General features: G+C 31.4%; 2 protein-coding genes across 2 annotated transcripts; one reads left to right on the top strand and one right to left on the bottom strand.

Moving 5' to 3' along the window:
- Nucleotides 1-4,594: 4,594 nt before the first annotated feature.
- Nucleotides 4,595-7,950, top strand: LOC123899559 (alkaline ceramidase-like). Its single transcript, XM_045950725.1, has 3 exons — nt 4,595-4,756; nt 5,981-6,302; nt 7,011-7,950. Exons 2-3 carry the CDS (start codon nt 6,049-6,051, stop codon nt 7,522-7,524), a joined length of 768 nt encoding a protein of 255 aa, XP_045806681.1. The 5' UTR covers nt 4,595-4,756; nt 5,981-6,048; the 3' UTR covers nt 7,525-7,950.
- A 1,516-nt stretch (nt 7,951-9,466) lies between these two features.
- LOC123896286 (phosphatidate cytidylyltransferase 1-like) lies at nt 9,467-12,428 on the bottom strand. Its single transcript, XM_045946698.1, has 8 exons — nt 12,261-12,428; nt 11,972-12,154; nt 11,696-11,743; nt 11,516-11,602; nt 10,842-10,970; nt 10,674-10,730; nt 10,056-10,139; nt 9,467-9,963 (listed from the first exon to the last, which is right to left on the bottom strand). The coding sequence occupies exons 1-8, from the start codon at nt 12,426-12,428 to the stop codon at nt 9,874-9,876; spliced, it is 846 nt and encodes a 281-aa protein (XP_045802654.1). The 3' UTR covers nt 9,467-9,873.
- Between the last annotated feature and the right edge of the window lie 6,746 nt (nt 12,429-19,174).

Here is a 19,174-nt window from a genome sequence, read left to right as displayed (position 1 = left end):
CAAGACCGTTCAATTATAGTTGAGATAGTTTTAAGTGGTTTTATAACAGAATAATTTGAACCGTTCAATCTATAATTAACGGCCTAAATTTAAAATGGCGTAAAGATCAACGGTAACAAATTTTAAATCCTAGTATCTGAAAAAATGTTTGGAACTTTGGCAAGAAATAAACACGAGTTTTAAGTCTTGGAACTAATGTGTGAAATTTAGTCAAAAAAAAAAAAAAAGATTGAAAAGACTAAACACTTTAATAGTGTTGACAGTGAAATGTTTATATTTGGAGTTTACTTTAACGGATATCTAATTTTATAATTGGGGAAGACCTCACAACTCTTGACCGCAACATGCGCGCCACCACTGTTATCCGCATAACTTCTTATGGATTTCCCCGTCTTCCAACTCAACTTTGAGAGGCCATCACTCACTGTCACATTTTCTTCTCTGAATGGAGTGTCCCCTACCCGAACCACCACCCCTTCCTCCCGCTCTCACGGCAGGGCCGCTTCCCTTTTGCAAAGATGAGCTCAAAACAACCGCCGATAAAGCCAATGTGATATTTGTGCTGTTTGATCTCTTTACCAATATTTAAGATTTAATAGCTATGTGTTTATTTTTGAATTTTTGATGTTGATCTTTCTATTTTGTATCTTGTTGCTAATGTTGATGTTATTTTTATAAAATTAAGAATTTGTCTATATTAAATTTAGTCCTTAAATCTAAAATATTGTTTGAGTAATTTTTTTTACGAAGTCACAAATTACTAAGAAAAATTACATATATTTTAGGTCAACACAATTTCTGCTTAATTTGTCCCTTGTTAAGGATTACTAGTACTGTATAATGTGATGTGGAAATTGGGAGATGTTGTTTTTGTTTGGGCAGGTGATTTATGTTGACGCAAACGCATACCATTACGTTGTTGTACAATTATTAAGTGACTAGGTTCAATGAACCTTCAATTAAATGTCTTCATTCAATGAATTCTAGTAGTACTCGTTACTATCTTCTTCAAACTCCCATGCCATTTCTGGTAGAGCTTACGACATGTACTATTGTACTCCTTGAATAATTGTGATTTTAAATTATTAGATTTTACTTTTATTAATAATTGTGATTTTTTTCTTCTTATAATTTACGACGAATAATTATATTTTTGTCTTTTTCTTCCAAAATTATTGATGACAAACCATGGAAACATTTTTTCTTCTTTTAGACATTGGCATCTTTCTTGTTTTAGAAATGACCATTAATAATGATACTTCTTAGACTTGGTATCATTATCATATACTTTATAAAAAAAAATCATCATGTATAATAAATAAAATAAATGTCTTTGTATCATCTTTTATTTACTAAATATAAATATAAGTGTCTAGAAGCAACCAAAAATAAATAAATAAAAGTGTCTAGAATGATGATTGAGAAGAGAGTGATAAAATACTTTCTCAATCCTTCGTAAACAAACGATACTACTATTTTATCTTTGTTCCTAATTATAAGACTTTATTTGACCACAGCATGTATGCCAATGCATAATTTTGATCACAAATATATTTAATTGTCTATTAGAAAAAATTATAAAAATTTAATATTTTGAAAATACTCATCAAAACAAATTGAACAAGATTTTATATGTTAATATTTACATTTATATATTATTAAAAAAATACGGTCAAAATAAGGTAAATGAATAGTATATTTTTGTCAAATAGAATCTTATAATTAAAGACGGAGGTAGTATAATCTAGAGCTTGGTCAAAAAACAAGTATAATTTTTTGGAAGATTTTTATAAAAAGTGGAGTGGTGTGATAAAATGATGTAATTTCATTTTCATCTGATGTCATCACATTGAGAATGGACAAAAACAAATTATTTACTTTTAGTGGTTATATATAATTTCATCTTTTAAATCAATAAGTAGATGTATCAAAGTTTAAACTTCAATTCTTCCATATTATATGTAATATCTCTACTGATTAAATTATGTTCACAAAAACTTTATAAGCAAAATTTAACACGTTAACATAAATAATTGCATAATTTCGTGTTCAAATTCTCACCTCCGAATATTATAATATATCCTTAGCAAACTAAAGTTCGGTGGAGACATTCTTGCATAGGCACAAACTTAGGCACATAAATATCAATCAAAAAAATTAAAAGGATAATAAAATGGTCACATCAATTAATATAATTTTAATCATATCTTTTTTTTAAAAATTTTACTTATGTGAGCATGCCTAAGAATAATTCATTTGGGCTTATGCCCATGTTAGCATTTCTCAGTTCGGTGAGATACAATGAGATTGGACTTTAATCTAAAATGAATATACTTTTAAACATAGGCTTAGTCTAACATAGGCTTAAACATATTATTAGTTCTTGATGGTGGTTCTGCAAGTAAACAGAATCGCAATCAAGTAATAAAGTAGTAAGTTATCGTTCTCCACAAGGATTGTGCCAAAGTTACCGGTTTTGGTTAGGAATTTAAGCAATAATAGTAAATTAAATAAAAAACTTTGCATTCGCTTTCTTTGATTGAAGGGGTTTTTGAACAGTTTGAAATAAATGACTTATTAAAGTAAAGAGTAATTAATGAAGGATTTAGTTTTCAGATGAGAAGAATGGTTAAGTACTTTCGAATTCCTCATCTATTCTTGTTTGGTAACTGGCGCTATATCTGCTTACTACTGAAGTATTATCTGGAGATTAATTTCTATTAAAGTAACCCTAGTATAACTATACTTACTTCTATTGTAATCTGTTTAGGTCGAACCAATTAAATTAGGTTTAGCCTTCGTTATCTCGTGTCCTTACCTTTAACGGGTTCAACCTCGAGTGGGCGTCCTTACCTTTAGAGGTTCAAAATTTAACAAGTTCTCTAGAATGCTTGCTTTCCTAATATAAGTACAGAATTTAACTATGTGTAGTTCTTAATCTCGAACCTAACCGCAGATACTGAATTTAATGGTCTCATATAAGTAGGTTATAATATCTCTTTGATTCAGAAGTCTTAGTTGTGTCACGGTATCCACCGACCCTAGTTACTAGCAAAATATGTGGCCGTTCATATATGTTAGTGTATAAAACGATAAATAGAGATACTAACTGATAATAAATGAATAGCAATTTTGTAAATAGTCTTGGAATATAATCAGATTACATGTTTCAAGCATTCCTAGGGGAGTTCATATACTTGATCTAACCTTGATGAGTTTAGCTACTAATGACCATAATAAAACAATAAGGAAAAGAAAGCATAAAGATTACCCCTATGCCCTCGGAGCACCTGAGCCCTCCTTGCCTTCTCCTTAGAGTTCTCCTAACTCTCTCTTGAGTATCACTATTGTTGAGTGATTTCTGAATGAATAATAGTGAAGGAGGAAGACTCTATTTATAGTTATTCAGCTGGGTTTTGAGCTTTTCTGCGCGTCCATCGCACCCATCATGGCCACGATGACGTGTAATTTCGCCTAATCGTGGCCACGATGAATCGTATCGTGGTACGATAGAAGATCTTCTCCAGATTTTCTGCTTTCTTCAACTGTCTTTCATTGTGCCACGATGAAAAGTCATTGTGGTACGATGATAAAGATTTGTTGGAGATTTTCTTCAATTTAAACTGTCTTCTCATCGCGCCACGCTGGATCTTATCGTAGGTACGATGGTTGCACTGTTTATTACGTTTTTGCCCTTTCTTTATATTTTTTCCACTTTTCTTGCTTTTCTAAGCCAAATATCTTCACTTTTTCAGGTATTTGTTTGCTTTTGGGTTTCAATTGCTATTAAAACTACCCTAAATTACTACTAAAAACATAATATAATTGACTGTCATTAGTTCCAAAGAAAGGCCTCGTATTAAAAATGGAAAGAAAATGTTAAACGGTGTCTCGGAGAAAAAATACTTATATGATCGTGAGTATTTGGTCCTTCAATTTAATGATACCTACATAAAAATATATATCATTTAGTTATTTCAAAATATATATTATCTACTTCTACTATATATAAAGAGAATATATGAATTTTAGTGTGGATTTTTCATAATAACAAAATACCATTTTTTTGACGGCAAAATTTTTTTATTAACAAACTGACCATAATAAGGTATATCTTTTTTTGGGACATAAGTTAGACACAGGCAAACATGTTTCGCGCCTGCCTGACCCGCTAGTATATTAGAAGGAAAAAAAAAATTATTTGATTACTTCTCCTTTTTACCTTTTATCGAAGTTGCATGTGTGATCAAATAGAGAGATCAAGTTTTTCTCGTCTCGAAATACTAGTTAAGAATATTAATATTAAGTTTTATCTTAGAATTTATGTATTTTTTTTTTATCTTAGATGAAATGATAATCCACTTCAATTAAATTCACACATAATTTTATTTTCTAATTGCCTTAATATAAAAAAAAATTAACATTAATTTTATTTTTTGATGTGCTTAATTAGCGCATGAGGACACCATTTAACATGATCCAAAACAAAAATTACAAGAATCAATTATTTATTTTTTACCAAATTACAAGAATAAAAATTCGTTAATTTTACATTTACTCAATTAAAAACCTAATTAAACAAAAAAAAACGAATAGAGGAAAAGAGATTATCCAATTCCAACCCATGCATCTTTTGATCTGAGAGAATATTATTTTCATTCATACATAAAAACAAACAAACCGAAACCAAACCCAGAATTCATTCATTCATGAGATCAACAGATTTCTTCACAACGGCTTTCATTTTCTTCCTCAAGTATGCATCTTTTTCACAATTCTATTACTTCTATTATTGCTTTTTATATTTTTCACAATTTCATTTTTTGTTTTTGTGTTTTTTCTTCCTCAAGCATTTATTTGTGGCATTAACCCAGACGAAAATTGTTGACATTATGAATAAAGTTTTGTTTTTTCATTGACCCTTTTGTTTAATTGGAACGAGAAATGATTCAGATTAATCTTCTCTGTAAATTTTGGTAGAATTTGATTGCTGCATATTCATAAACTTTCATTATTTTGAGGATTTTCTTAATCCTTGTCGGATCTGGTTGTGTCTTTCTTAGGTTAATTTTGAGGATTTTCGTTAATTTTATTGTATTTTTGAACCCAAATTGCAGTGTTTTTTTGTTTGTGTTGAAGTTGTTATTACAGTGTTGTGTTTTTTATGTTATGAAGTGACTATTGTGAATTTGTGGCATATAAAAGTTTACTTTTTTGTCCTTTGATGTATGCTTTTTAGGGTATATTAGAAATTGCAGAATTCACATTTTGAACATTGTTGGTCAATTTGAATTTCATTTGTAGTTATTTTCCAGCTTCCATTGTTAGATTTCAAAAAGTTTATGTCCAACATTGCTACTCTTGTAATAAAATTATAGGTTCTGTAGCGATAATCTACCTATCACTTGCACTTTGAACCAGAGTTTTAAATAAATGTTTGTGATCTAGGACGCAATTTTATATTGCCTAAACCGCAAGGTGGCCGTGATTGAGATTGCATTGTCAACATTTGACTGTGATTCTCTGAAATATCAAGGACCGCAATGCGATCTAAACCATTAATGCTATTTAAAATCCTGCTTGGAACTAGATTGAATTGGCAATTACCCAAGAGCGCTTAGATGAGATGGCATGAATCTCTTCTAGCTTAACCAAGGTCCTGGGTTCGATCCCTGGATTGGGCATGCAGCAGCATTAAACTCTTATGGAGTTTGCCGCTCATTTGGGTCCCACAAGGCTCGAGGGATTAATCTCTGCAGTTGCGCACAGAGAATACCCGGTTTACCCAAAAAAAGATTGAATTGGCAATTTTTCTTTTGTTTTTCATGTTGTGTTTATTTAGTATGGCTGTCATGGTTTCCTTGTGAGTTAACATGCTGATGTACTTGATCCATGAATACTTCCTGCTGTATTGTTTTCATCCCTGTAAACAAGTTGCAGAATTTGACTGTTTTTTGGCATGTTGCCACATGAACTGCAGGAATTTGTGATCTCTGCAGCTTTAGATACAGATAATTAAATAAGCGAAGCATCTGGCTGTAGAGGAAAATGGCAGAAACAATATCTAGCTTCTGGGGTCCAGTCACATCAACTATAGAGTGTTGTGAAGACAATTATGCATATTCATCTTATATTGCAGAATTTTACAATACAATATCCAACATTCCGACCATTCTTTTGGCTCTCATTGGTCTCATAAATGCTTTTAGACAACGGTTTGAGAAAAGATTTAGTGTTCTTCACGTATCAAATATGACGCTTGCCTTTGGAAGCATGTTATACCATTCTACTTTACAACATGTGTAAGTATTGATCTTTGTCTTCTTTTGCATTAATTTATCTAATTTTTTGTTGTTTATGTTCATTTTGTTTTTGAGTTGCTTTGCATCATACAAAATGTTTGAATGGATTGGATATTGTATGAATCAACCTTGTTATATAATAGGATCCTTAAATATTGATTGAGTTTTGGTATAGTGATGCAGCCATAGATCAATTTCTGTATTTCCATATGTTAGACGTCCTTGTTTTTGCTTTTGGGAGGAAGGGTGTTGTTTTAAATTGGGTTAGAAAGGGAGATGAATATGATATTTTGACTATACAATATCTGTTTGATTATACTCGAGTGTTCATTATTGAACTATTTTAGGAAAGTAGCTTGCATAATCAGTTTCTTAACATAGTTTTTAAAAAAGTTTCACGTTTATAACAGGTTCTAAATCAGGTCATCCTGTTTAATAGAGCAAGCGCTATTTATTGCTAATTTGCTAATGAGATACGAGAATCATATTTGTGCTTCCAAATGCATGACTGCTCAGTTGTAAATAACCATTTTCAGTAATATTTTCCTCTCCTGAAGTATCTAAGTGTTTATTCTCTATCACAACGTGTTGTTTGATTGTTAAGCTTGTCGAATTTATAAAAAAAAAAAAAAAAAAAAAGAGTTTATCAATCAATATCTGTTGTTTTTGGGTGGCTATTTATTCTTCAGATGTTGCATTTTAATTTAGGCAACAACAAAGTGATGAAACTCCTATGCTGTGGGAGATTCTGTTGTACGTGTACATTCTCTACTCTCCGGATTGGCATTACCGTAGTACAATGCCCATCTTCCTATTTTTGTATGGTGCTGGTTTTGCTGTTGTCCATTCATATGTCCGTTTCGGCATTGGCTTCCAAGTCCATTACGCCATCCTCTGTCTGCTATGTATTCCAAGAATGTACAAGTATTACATTTATACCGCAGATGTATGTGCCAAGAGGATCGCAAAGCTATACGTAGCCACACTTCTATTAGGAAGTTTGTTTTGGTTTGGCGACCGAGTTTTCTGCAAGGAGATATCTCAGTGGCAGGTTAATCCACAAGGTCATGCTTTATGGCATCTTTTCATGGGCCTCAATTCCTACTTTGCAAACACATTCTTGATGTTTTGCCGTGCTGAACAACGTGAGTGGTCTCCGAAAATTGTTCGTTTATTCGGTGTTTTGCCATATGTGAAGATTAAGAAGCCAAAACAAAAATAAGAGAAGATAGTACAAGATTCAGAAGGTTTCTGTCATAATACAATTTGGAAGATTTATCGATGTTTCGCTCTTGATCCTCAGTTTTGTTTATCTGATTTAGATTGGTTTACATGATGATGATTTTTTATATATTTTGTTGCAGCTTTAGGACATGTACCATATTTATACCATATGGATGCTTTCTTGGCCTTAGAATTTTGTTAACTTTACTTATGACAACCAAAAGTTTTGAAGTAACATGGTTGTTTGATTCTCAGTTTCATACACATTTTTACTTGTAACATGTTGTGTAACCCTTTCTAGGTGAGGTTTTTACTACAGTTGTAGAGGATCATGTATCTGCATTGGAAGAGTATGGTTTTTTCATCTCTTTTTCTGATAACTCCTTTTGAAATGTATGACATAATATGAAACTCTATTTAATAATCTATTTTGGAATAAGCCATTTAAGTGACTATAATTACACAAAAGTACTATTGGAATTTTAACACAAAAACCAAGTTATTATGGAATTTATTTATAATTTAAAAGTTGTTTCTTTTAACAATGTTTGGCTTGGTTTTTCACATTTAAGTGACCATAATAACACAATTACTTATGGAATGGCTGAAAATCTGGCTATTGAATTTTAAGGTCCCTTACATTACAAAATCTTATGTGCCTGTTAATATGTCTATGTAAACATTGAGTTGCATAGTTTTATTTAATAAAATTTGAGTGGAGTTGTCTCATTGCTTTTTCTCTTACAATGAAACCCCCTTATCGGATTCGCGATGTCAATACCATTCTTTCGATCCAAAGCAACTTTCACCATGAAAATTGAAAGCTCCAATTTGTAGATTATGCCTAACCGCAAAGTTTTCACTACAATTTCGCCTATTGCACCATAGTTCCAAGGCGAAGCCTAATTCTTCCCCTGGTCTGGAGTGACAACCAACACAAAATTAGTTTCATCCCTTCCCCCTTTAATTTGTTTTCCCATGCTCGTGCTCATGGTATCTTAAGAAGAAACCAAGACACATTAATTGATTGTGAAAATGAACTGAGATCCTCTCAATTTCTCAACAGAAAATGGTGTCGTAACCAATGTGTTTTGTGCTAGAATTTCTCCATTTTCAACTTTGATTAGAAGTAACCAATTGTGTTGTACAGTTAGTAGAAAAGGCGGCAATTCAAGAAAACAACACAATTTTCTATAGACAGAACTCTAAATCTAAATCAAGGGGGATATCACAGCTTAACAAGGTGTGATTTGATAGGGTTGGTAATAGTATCGCAAACTTAAAAACAGATGATTCTCTAGTCGATTTGATTCGTTCAATTGTATTACCTAATAATACTTCAAAGTAGAAATATAATGACAGACATGAGACATGTAGACATAACAGACAGGAATTTTTGTAACGGTATTAAAGGTAAACTAAAAATAATCCAACATTAACGTTTTGAGGAAGAAAAAAAAAAGAACAATTCAAATTTTGAATAAGATATTTTAAGTAATTCTGCTTTGTGTTTTGACTGAATTTAGCTTGGATAAATACAAATAATTTTTCAACATACACATCCAATTTTAAAAAATTAATAGTAGCTTATATAATAAATTTAATTTTATAAGTGCATATTGAAATAAACACTTATAGGTATTTTTGTGTAGATATCACACTTAGTAGTGAGTGATAAATGGGTCATGAAAATAGAGAACCAAACATGCCAAAAGAATCATAAAAATCGGTACTTGTTGAGAGGATGACATGCCAACTTAGCTTATGTTTGGTATCACGGTAGGTATCTCCGATCCACCGTGATTTTGCAGAAACTACGTAAACATACACTCAAAAGATACCAAACATACACTAAAAATCACAGCAATCATTTGAACAGTTAAGTATTCTATTGTGTGCTTTGTCCAATAGTTTCCCTTCACAATATTTGCAATATATGATAGCAAGTAGAACAAGATTTACTGTTTATTGCAGTAGAATAATTTATCCAAAGTCATTCAAATTACAGTTAATTGCAAAATGTTAACATTCCCCCAAGGAACTGAAAAACAATAAAGGCATCATCTTGACCTGCCATTGGCTATTTGAATATTCCAAGATATTTGAGTTAGCAATGGCTGTTCAAGTAAAGCAATTAATAAAATATTCGAGAACAGTAGCGAGAGAAACAGACTGTCATATTTTAACTGTCAAGATACACACTGTACAGATCTTGACAGGTTCCTAAATCTTTGATCCCTTTCACTCAATAGATAGAACACACATTTACAAAGTATCTTTTTCCATTTTCCTTGTAAATGAAGGAATCAAATAGAAGGATAAAGGACAAATACACCTTGCAATGAATCTAAGTCATCCTTTGAATTCCTTGTTGCAACATTTCCCCAAGCCTCCTATACAGAGCTTCTTGTTCATCGAATGATAGGTTCATCAATATCTGAAGTAACCAGTGTAAACACCATAAATACAATGTTTTTCAAAATATTATTTTAAAAGAGTGTGTTGCTAACATTTTTGTAAATAAAATACCTGGTCCAAAATCATTTCAACTGATAAACTTTGCAGCACAACAAATGACTGATGATAAATATACGCAAACACGGCCATAACCATCTACACAAGGACAAATTGGTCAAATCTTGTGTGAATTTTACATCAAAGCATAAAATTAGGATGTTTTCACTTCTAGTCTGATACTCATAATGAACTGAAAAGGACTAAATGTACAAATAGGGTAAAGGCAGCAGCATGTAAAGGAGGTGTTATGTTAAAATAGTGGGACAGGAGAGGAGGAGCGCACAAGATATACCTCTAACCATTTTCACAATGATATTAAATCATTCTTTTGATGGCATATGTTTATTAGTTATTGAATATCTTTTCAGAGTTCATTGAAGATCCTATGAAATCTGAATGTTTTCAATTACAAGGATTTCCCTTCTATTTGTATATTTAATGTGCGAGATCATCTTTAATGCTTCATCATTTTCTTCCACGGACGTTCTTTTCTCTCTTTTTTTATAATTTATTTTGGGGGTAGGGCAGAAATGTGTGAGAGAACTATTGTTTTGATTCTTTTGATATTTCCAAGTAGTCAAATATTACCAACTTAGAATAAATTTGTAGATTGAAACATCAAAAGTCTACCTGGCAGTCCATTCTGTCGGTAAGTCCACCATGTCCTGGAATACTATCACCAAAATCCTGCAAAAATGGAAACAACCTTCAAATCTATTTATACCTGAGACCTAAATGGGTGATATTCACTCGCATGATCACATCTTGATCAGAAAAATGGAATAGCCAAGAGCATACCTTTATTTTAAAAGCCCTTTTGAATCCACTTGCAAAGAAGCCTCCGAAAGGTGCAATAATTGAAGCAAACAACCCAAGACATAAAGCATGCCATTGAACTGGTAGGATTGATATCTCTTTCCAAGGAAACTGCACAAAACAACATAAAGTGTGTCAAAAGTTATGATTTTCAGATATTCTAGGTTTATGGATTTGTCATATCCTGATTACAGTCCAGTCATATTTTATAAGCTGAACCGTAATATGGAAATAGAAAGCTTAACATTCAGTGGCCGGTAGAAATGTTGGCTTTCAAATCCTATGTCGATGTCTTTCTAATGGCAATTTTATCTAAGAATCGGACTTAGAATGAATGATTCAAATTCGACTGTTTAAATTCATGATAATCTTGACCAAGCAAATCATAGGGTCTATTGAGTTTGAGTCTGAGTCTATAATGTTTTCAAGCAAATCCTGATTATATTCACATTCCAATTCTGTACGTTTTTCTTCTTTGAGTCTCCTAAGTCAAATTGGATGTTCTTCTTGATGGTTGACATATCTAACTTGTGTTATTGGCAAACATGGATAAATTATCTGGTGAATTTTGGCCTAGTGCCCCACATACCCATATAATGCAAAGATATTGTTGTAGGTTATATAATTTAAAGTTCAGTTGAAAGTCAAGTGATTACCCAGTGAGGAGTCCATCCCAACAATGAGTAAGATTCCGGCGTAAACAGTAGTCCCGGATCACAGTCAAGCCAACCAGTTGACAAATCCTGCATTTATCCAAACGGTGTCGGTGATATGAATACAAGTAAATTGGTTGTTGAATAAAAGAGCTTCTAATATGTTATGTGTTAGAGAGCTACCTTCCTTGGACATGTCAGCCACTGAGAACCACCCATGATGTTAGCAAGCTACAAAATGAGTTTTACAATGATATTAGCATCAAGTTCAGATTAACTTACATAAAGACTAAATAAGCAAGAACTTTAATTGCCATAAATAATATCAAGCTCTCTGAGTTTTACTTGGCTGTTACTATCATTCAATAAGGTTACAATAATGAATATATAACATCCCAAGTGATTCTAGTTCAATGATAGCCTCACCCCCTAAAAATATGTGTTTAAAAATTTGCTCACCATGAATGCAGATATGATGGTTGTAACAGATGCTCCGATAAAACCCTCCCATGTTTTCTTTGGAGATAACTTAATCAAAGGGGTTCTTCCAAAGAAGAAACCGAAGAAATAAGCAGCAATGTCATTAATGACAATAAGCGTTGCTGGAAGAAGAAACCTGTACAAAAAGTCAGCAAAACAGTAACATCAATTTTACCAGACCTATTTGGTTTTGGTTTATGTACGTGAACTTTAAGTTTCTATGCTATAATAATTGTCCTAAAATTGATAAATGTTCAAAGAAAATCACATCTCTTGACAGAAACAATTCTTTTGATTTTAAGTCAAAAAGTATGTGACCCTTAACACCATCCTTAAAACCTAAGTATATGCATTTCCTAGATCTGGAGTCAAGTTTTTTTCTATGAGCAGAAAGAGTAGTAGCAAAACATAATGATCCAAAAACTTTAAGATTCATTATATCAGGAAGTTTATATGTTGTACAAAATTTGAAAAGGTGACTTGTGAGACAAGAAAGGAGTTGGTAATCTATTTATGATGTGAATTGAGTGACTAATGGCATGAGCCCAAAAAGTTTTAGGTAAATTTGATTGAAATAAAATGGCTCTAGTAACAGCAAGGATGTGTTGATGTTTTCGTTCAACAATTCCATTCTGTTGAGGAGTTCCAACGCAAGAACATTGATGGAAAATTCCATGTTCATTGTAAAAATCAGTGTGTTTGAATTCATTGCCATTGTCACTTCTAATATTCTTTATTTTGACATTAAATTGAGTATTGACCATGGAGACAAAATTCTTAACTAATTTTGATGTTTCAGATTTTAATTTCATTAGGTAAACCCATGTAAACCTGCTTTTGTCATCCACAACAGTCAAAAAATATCTATAACCATATAATGATGGAACAGATAAAGGACCCCAAATGTCCATATGAACTAAATCAAAAATATTTTCAGAAATGCTGGTGCTAAGTGAAAAGGGCAATCTCTTTTGTTTAGCATAAAAACAGGTGTCACAAGGTAAAATAGATTTGGAAATATGAACAAAAGGAAATTTTTTATTAATATCAGTCATTTTATCAAAAGAGGGGTGGCCAAATCTCATGTGCCACAAAGTACAATCTTTATTCCTATCACACTTATCTACTGAATTGATGGAGTTGGATGTAATATTGATACAATGATTGGATGGTAATGCTAAATTATGACTGACTAGGGGTTGTATAAGCACATACAGACCATGATTCATTTCAGCTACACCAATCTTCTTCTTGGATATATAATCCTGTATCAAACAATGATTTCCATCAAAAGTTAAGAAGCAATTTAATTGTTGTGTAAGTTTAGGGACAGAAATAAGATTGAAATCAAAATTTGGAAAATAAAGAACATTAGTGATGTATAGGGATTTGTCAAAAATGACTGTGCCAGCTAAACTGGTGGTGACTAAAGCACCATTAGGCAATTTCAAATTTATTGGTGGAATGCTTCTTATGCATTGAAAAAGAGCAAGTGAGTGACAGATATGATCTGTGGCTCCTGTATCTAAAATGAAGGTATCTTTAGTGGGAATAGTGCAAAGAATACCTGATTTAGCAGAGGGTTGTGTGGTGATGTGGTTCACACTATGAGACTATGAACTGCTAGGCTTTTGGAGAAGAGCCAACAAGGCTTTGTGGTGATCTGGGGTGAAAAACAAAAACAACTTATTGGCATCTGATTCACCAGTATCATCTTCATAAGCAATGGATTTTGAATCTTCATCATCACCATCAGTGTGAACATTATTAACTGTGCCTCTTTGCTGCATGTGAGGAGGGTATCCATATTTCTTGAAGCACTGTTCAATCACATGATTAGTTAAGCCACAATGAGTACAATACTTGTTTCCTTTACCTTTACCTTTACCTTTACCTCTTCCAGCAAATGGTTTTCCACCTCTATCACCCCTACCTCGTTGAGATGATGATCCCCTACGTGAGGGATAGTGGCTGGAAGCAGCAAGAATCTTAGATTTATCCAACTGAAGTAGAGACTGTCTTTCTTGCTGGACAAGTAAGGAGTAAACCTTGCCAATATTGGGCAATGATTCCATCAGCATGATTTGGTATCTAACTGAACCATATTGGTCATTAAGACCCTTAAGGAATCTGATAACTTGATCACTGTCCCCATAGAAACGCATTTTATCAAGCACCTTACATGCATCATTGCAACTGTCAGGAATCGGACGAAAATTATCCAATTCTTGCCATAATTTCTTCATTTTAGTATAGTAAGTAGAAACAGAACAATCACCTTGCTTCAAAGTGTAAATCTCCTCTTGTATATCAGAAATGCGAAAGACATCACCTTGGTAAAAACGTTCCTTGAGTTCTTGCCAGATTTCTTGAGCTGTGTCCATCCATAGAATGTTGGATTAATTATTTAATTAATCAATTATGGATTGACAATAATCAATTATTATAAATTATTATTGATATAAATTATGATCCATTATATTAAGCACTTAATTGTTGATGAATTATTTGATTGGGCTCTTGTTTCTGAATGGACCGTGATGCCACGAACTCTCTGTATACATGTTCCAAACCAATAAAATTATAAAACCATTCTTTGATATATAAATTCAGAATCGATCAAAGGGAATCCTTTTAGAGGGTTTTTTGGTTCCTTTATTTTCCAGGTAGATTGCACTGAAAATCGAGTGTAATATGTTTTTTTTTTTTTTTTGAATTTGCTGGAGCATTAACACGTACATAATTTAGCAATTAAAAGGACAAACAGATTAAATCCTAAAGTCAAGCTAAATTGATATATGTAAAGGAAACATTCTGTATAATAGTACTACTAAAGGAGAATAAACCCAAATCAAACAACCATGATATTGTGATTATTAGAATAATGTCTCTGGCCACTCGCTGAAACGTTTATGCGGTTGAATCTGAATATGGCAAAATTGCATGTATGGGTTTACCTTGAGAGAACCTTAAAATTGTTGCTTTTCAATTTTGGATATTTATTAAATTTGAGAATTGTGCAGTATTTTACATAATGAGGAGGGTTATATTGACTCCAAGAGTAAGTTATAAATACTACTCCAAATCATGGCCTTTGATTTTAATATTTATTAATGGTTAAGATTGATTGATCATAAAACACAAAGTGAAACTTATTTTTTGATTGTATTGAAAAATAATCAAAACATACCTTAAATAGACTTATCTTTTCTCTCAATTTTATTTAACGCTCCTCCCAATTTGTTTTTTTCCTTCTTAACCACCACTTAACCTTATTTCTCATCTTTGCTTATTGTCTCCATCAACGACCATATCCTCTCATGATGGTTGTAGCAGTTCCACGATCCATTTTTCCTATCCTCCAAAACTTAATTTCAAAATTTTCAACCCAATTCTTTACTCAGTTTTTCAAGATCGAAAACCACAATTTTTAGTACACTGTTATCATTAGATTAATTTTTTTGGTACTCTCTTTTCATCACTCTCTTTTCTTGGTGTTTTTCATTACATATCTCTTTATCCTTTATCAATTTCATATTGCATTGGTTAGGAAATAGGGTATCCTAATTGATGGAAGATTAAGAACAAAAGTTAGGGCTTTATGCAATTCGCTCAATTAAAATCTTTTGCTTGAGAGGTGGTTATTTAGGTTTAGGTGATGGAAGCCACTAAGATAGTGAAGCAATATAACAATGGAAGGGTAAATAGAGGTGCGACAACTATAGAGAAGATGAGAGAAACTACTGTGCTGAAACTAAAAATAGCGGTGGAAATTGACTTCGTGGTAAATAGCGGTGCTAAAAAACAAATAATTGGTCTAGACCAGAAAAGAAAAAAATCGGTACATGTTTTATATAAATACTAGCACAGAAATTTCAAGAAAAGAAGCATGATTGTCAAAAGATTAGTGTTAAGCCATTTCAGAATGTGTGGAATCCTTGTCTCTAGTGTGATAAAAAAATAAGTCTCAATTAATGATTATAATTAATTCATTCTTTTCTATTTAAAGTATGTTTTGATAATTTTCCAATACAATAAAAAAAAAGTCTCACTTTGTGTTTTATGATCAATCAATCTTAGCCATTAATGAATATTAAAATCAAAGGTCATGATTTGGAGTAGCTTTTATAACTTACTCTTGGAGTCAATATAACCCTCCTCTTACATAATATATTCTCAATATATGAGTCTAAAATGTTCAGTTTAAAATTTCTAAATCAATAACATCGATGCAAATTTTATTTTAAGTGTTACAAGTGTAAAATTATTTTAGACTCAATTTTGTTAATACAGACACCTAATATTTTATATTCTTGAACTTAAAAATCAATATCAATTATATGTTGCCTTATTGTTATGCCCACTTGTATAATTCTTAAGGCAAATTAAATTGCAACATACTTGTATTAATTTATTAAAATAGAGTTTTATGACTTGATATAACAATTTTCTCTTTATTTGTTTTATGAACCGCTTGAGACGAAGTCGTGAAAGACTTCATGGAATCGGGCTAAAGTCATCAAATCTTAGTGACGCTACATACAAGGATGAAAGTTACACTCTCTGAGGTAAGTGTCATTTAATTATGTGACTTGAATTATATAATTGCTTATAAGGAGAAAGTTCTTTATATATTATATACTCCTTTTGTGAAAATATAAAGTGTGCAATTATATATATAAAATAAACTATTGTCCGGAATAATTTTGAAATTTAGAATCCTTTAATCTCTTATTTCTTGTTAATCAACTCCATTTAAAATTAAAAACTATTTTGAGAGTTTTTTTTTAAGGAAAACTATTTTGAGAGTTCTAATATGGACAATTGTGTATTTACTCTATTAGTTAAATCTGTCAATTGATATTATTTTAGCATAAAGATCCAAATATTTAAAGTTGAACAATCCTTTTACGACAAATATAAATTTAGACACTTGTTCTTAATTTTCTAACAAATATTATAAACCTCTAATTATGATAATTAAGTGTCTTGTCGCAATTAAATATTTGGATCAAGTTAATATTAAACTATATATTTTATTATATTCAATGATGCAATCTTGCATTTTTATGCTAAAATTCTAAGTATGGATTAAAATTTATACGCCTCATTGTTGTTTATCAAGTAAAATATCATCAAAACAAGTTTATTAAAAAATTGAGGCAATTTGAAAACTATTATCATCCTTGCAACCAAATATTTAAGGAAATTATTTTGATTTATAATTAGAGTTTCATATATATTTTAATGGCTTATTCTTTATGCATGGATATTCTGAGATGATGTTATCAAATGGTATTCTCGCCAAATCATCAAAAACCAATGACTCTAAAGACAAGGATGAATGTCACACTTTATGAGGTTAGTCACAATTTAATCAAATTCTTTAACCTCTTGTGACCCATTATTTGTTATTGCATATATGAAGAAATTTATTTCTTCTTCTCTTTTGTTGTGCAATTATATGTATCTAAAAGTGGAATTCTTTTCCAGAAAATTCTAAATAGAACTCTATAATGATTGTATATATATTGTTTTCTTACTATAATACTCCATTTTCAATTGATATTTAAGTTATAGTGAGAGTATTTAAAACTTTATTTCTAAGAGTTCTATTTTGGATAAAATACAAAACTATTTTACACACTTTTATTTTAAATAATAACTCTTGCTATCATACTCTTTCGTATATAAATTTTAAAGTCATATTTATGATGTGCTAATTTAAAATACTTTTAAGCATGTTTTTCTATTACTTGAATATGACTAAAATTGAGTAAATTAAATAGATTGTTTATGCATGATATTATTTTATCATATTCTTTTAAGCATAAACATTAATGATTTGTATAATTGTAATCTCACCTATCGTGGATACAATTATGCAAAGTATACCGACAACAATCATACCATATCGGTGTGTTGTTGTTAATATAATGTTCTTTCATAATTGTTTAATGTTTTATTCTTTTGTTTTTGTTTCTTTTCTATCTTATAAGATGGCTGTTTAATTCCTATATTTTTTAGCTCTTTGATACTTGGAATTTAAATTGGTGTTTTCAACCTTGGAATTCTGTGAAAATTGTTTGGGAACCTTGGAAATTTTTTTGAGAAAATAACTTGTTTCTTTTCCATGTAAAGAAAATTTGTTTCCATTTTATCATAATAATAAAATCGATTTTTTTTTAAAAAAATAATTTGGTTCTTTTCTATGTTATTCAGATGTGAAAATTATGTGTTTTTATTTTGTTATTTATGATGATATAGGATGTATGATTTTAAATTTTTTAATTGATAGATTATAATTTTTAAATTGTTAGATTGTTATAATTTTTAGGATGTATGACTTTTTTCTCTTTAGATGGTTCACAACGCCCCCCACCCCCCGATTTATTCTTTGGAGAATGTTAACATGTGCACCAAAGGCACATGTTAAGAAGATAAATATGGTAAACATTAAATGTTAAGTTTGTGAATTCAACTCTTTAAACATTAAATATTTTGTCTCATTAAATACTATATTTCTACTTTTAGGTAGTTTAACATGTGTCCTTGGTGCACATGTTAACATGACCCTTATTCTTTTGTGTTTGTTTCTTTGCCAGATCTATTCTTCTCTCATTCTCTCATAAACATTGTTGTTGAAAAAAATCAATCTTCGTTTTTATGTGAAAAATTCATGATGTTTTCTCTCCCAACCCCCCTCAATTCTTTTTTACCCCCTGAATTTCCGTTTTTGTCCTTGGGGGTACTGCGGTTTATACGAACCGAAATAATATGACACGCTGATAAATTTCGGTAACCACTTACCGAAATCTGGGACATTTCGGTTCGCAGGTACCGAAACAATTATTTCGGTAAACTGCTACCGAAAATGGCCTAATTTCAGCGACCAACGTACCGAAATCTATCACATTTCGGTTCGCAGGTACCGAACAAGCGGATGTTCATTTTATGTGTACCGAAAACGCTAATGTTCGGTTCGCAGTTACCGAAATGGTCTAATATTTGGCTTTGGTGAATATAAACCGAAGTTTTTTGGCAAAAATGTTTCTAACCGCAAAGGGCAAAATTGGATTTTTGGGGGTATAAAAGAAATGAGGGTGGTCGGGAGAGAAAACATCAAAATTCATGGGTTTGGTATGCGCCACTTGGTTGGCCCAACAAGTTACCCTTTATTAA

The sequence above is a fragment of the Trifolium pratense genome, linkage group LG7, assembly GCF_020283565.1.
Source record: "Trifolium pratense cultivar HEN17-A07 linkage group LG7, ARS_RC_1.1, whole genome shotgun sequence".
Lineage (NCBI taxonomy): Eukaryota > Viridiplantae > Streptophyta > Magnoliopsida > Fabales > Fabaceae > Trifolium > Trifolium pratense.
Note: the sequence above shows the minus strand (reverse complement) of the source record. Positions and strands in the feature narration are given on the sequence as shown.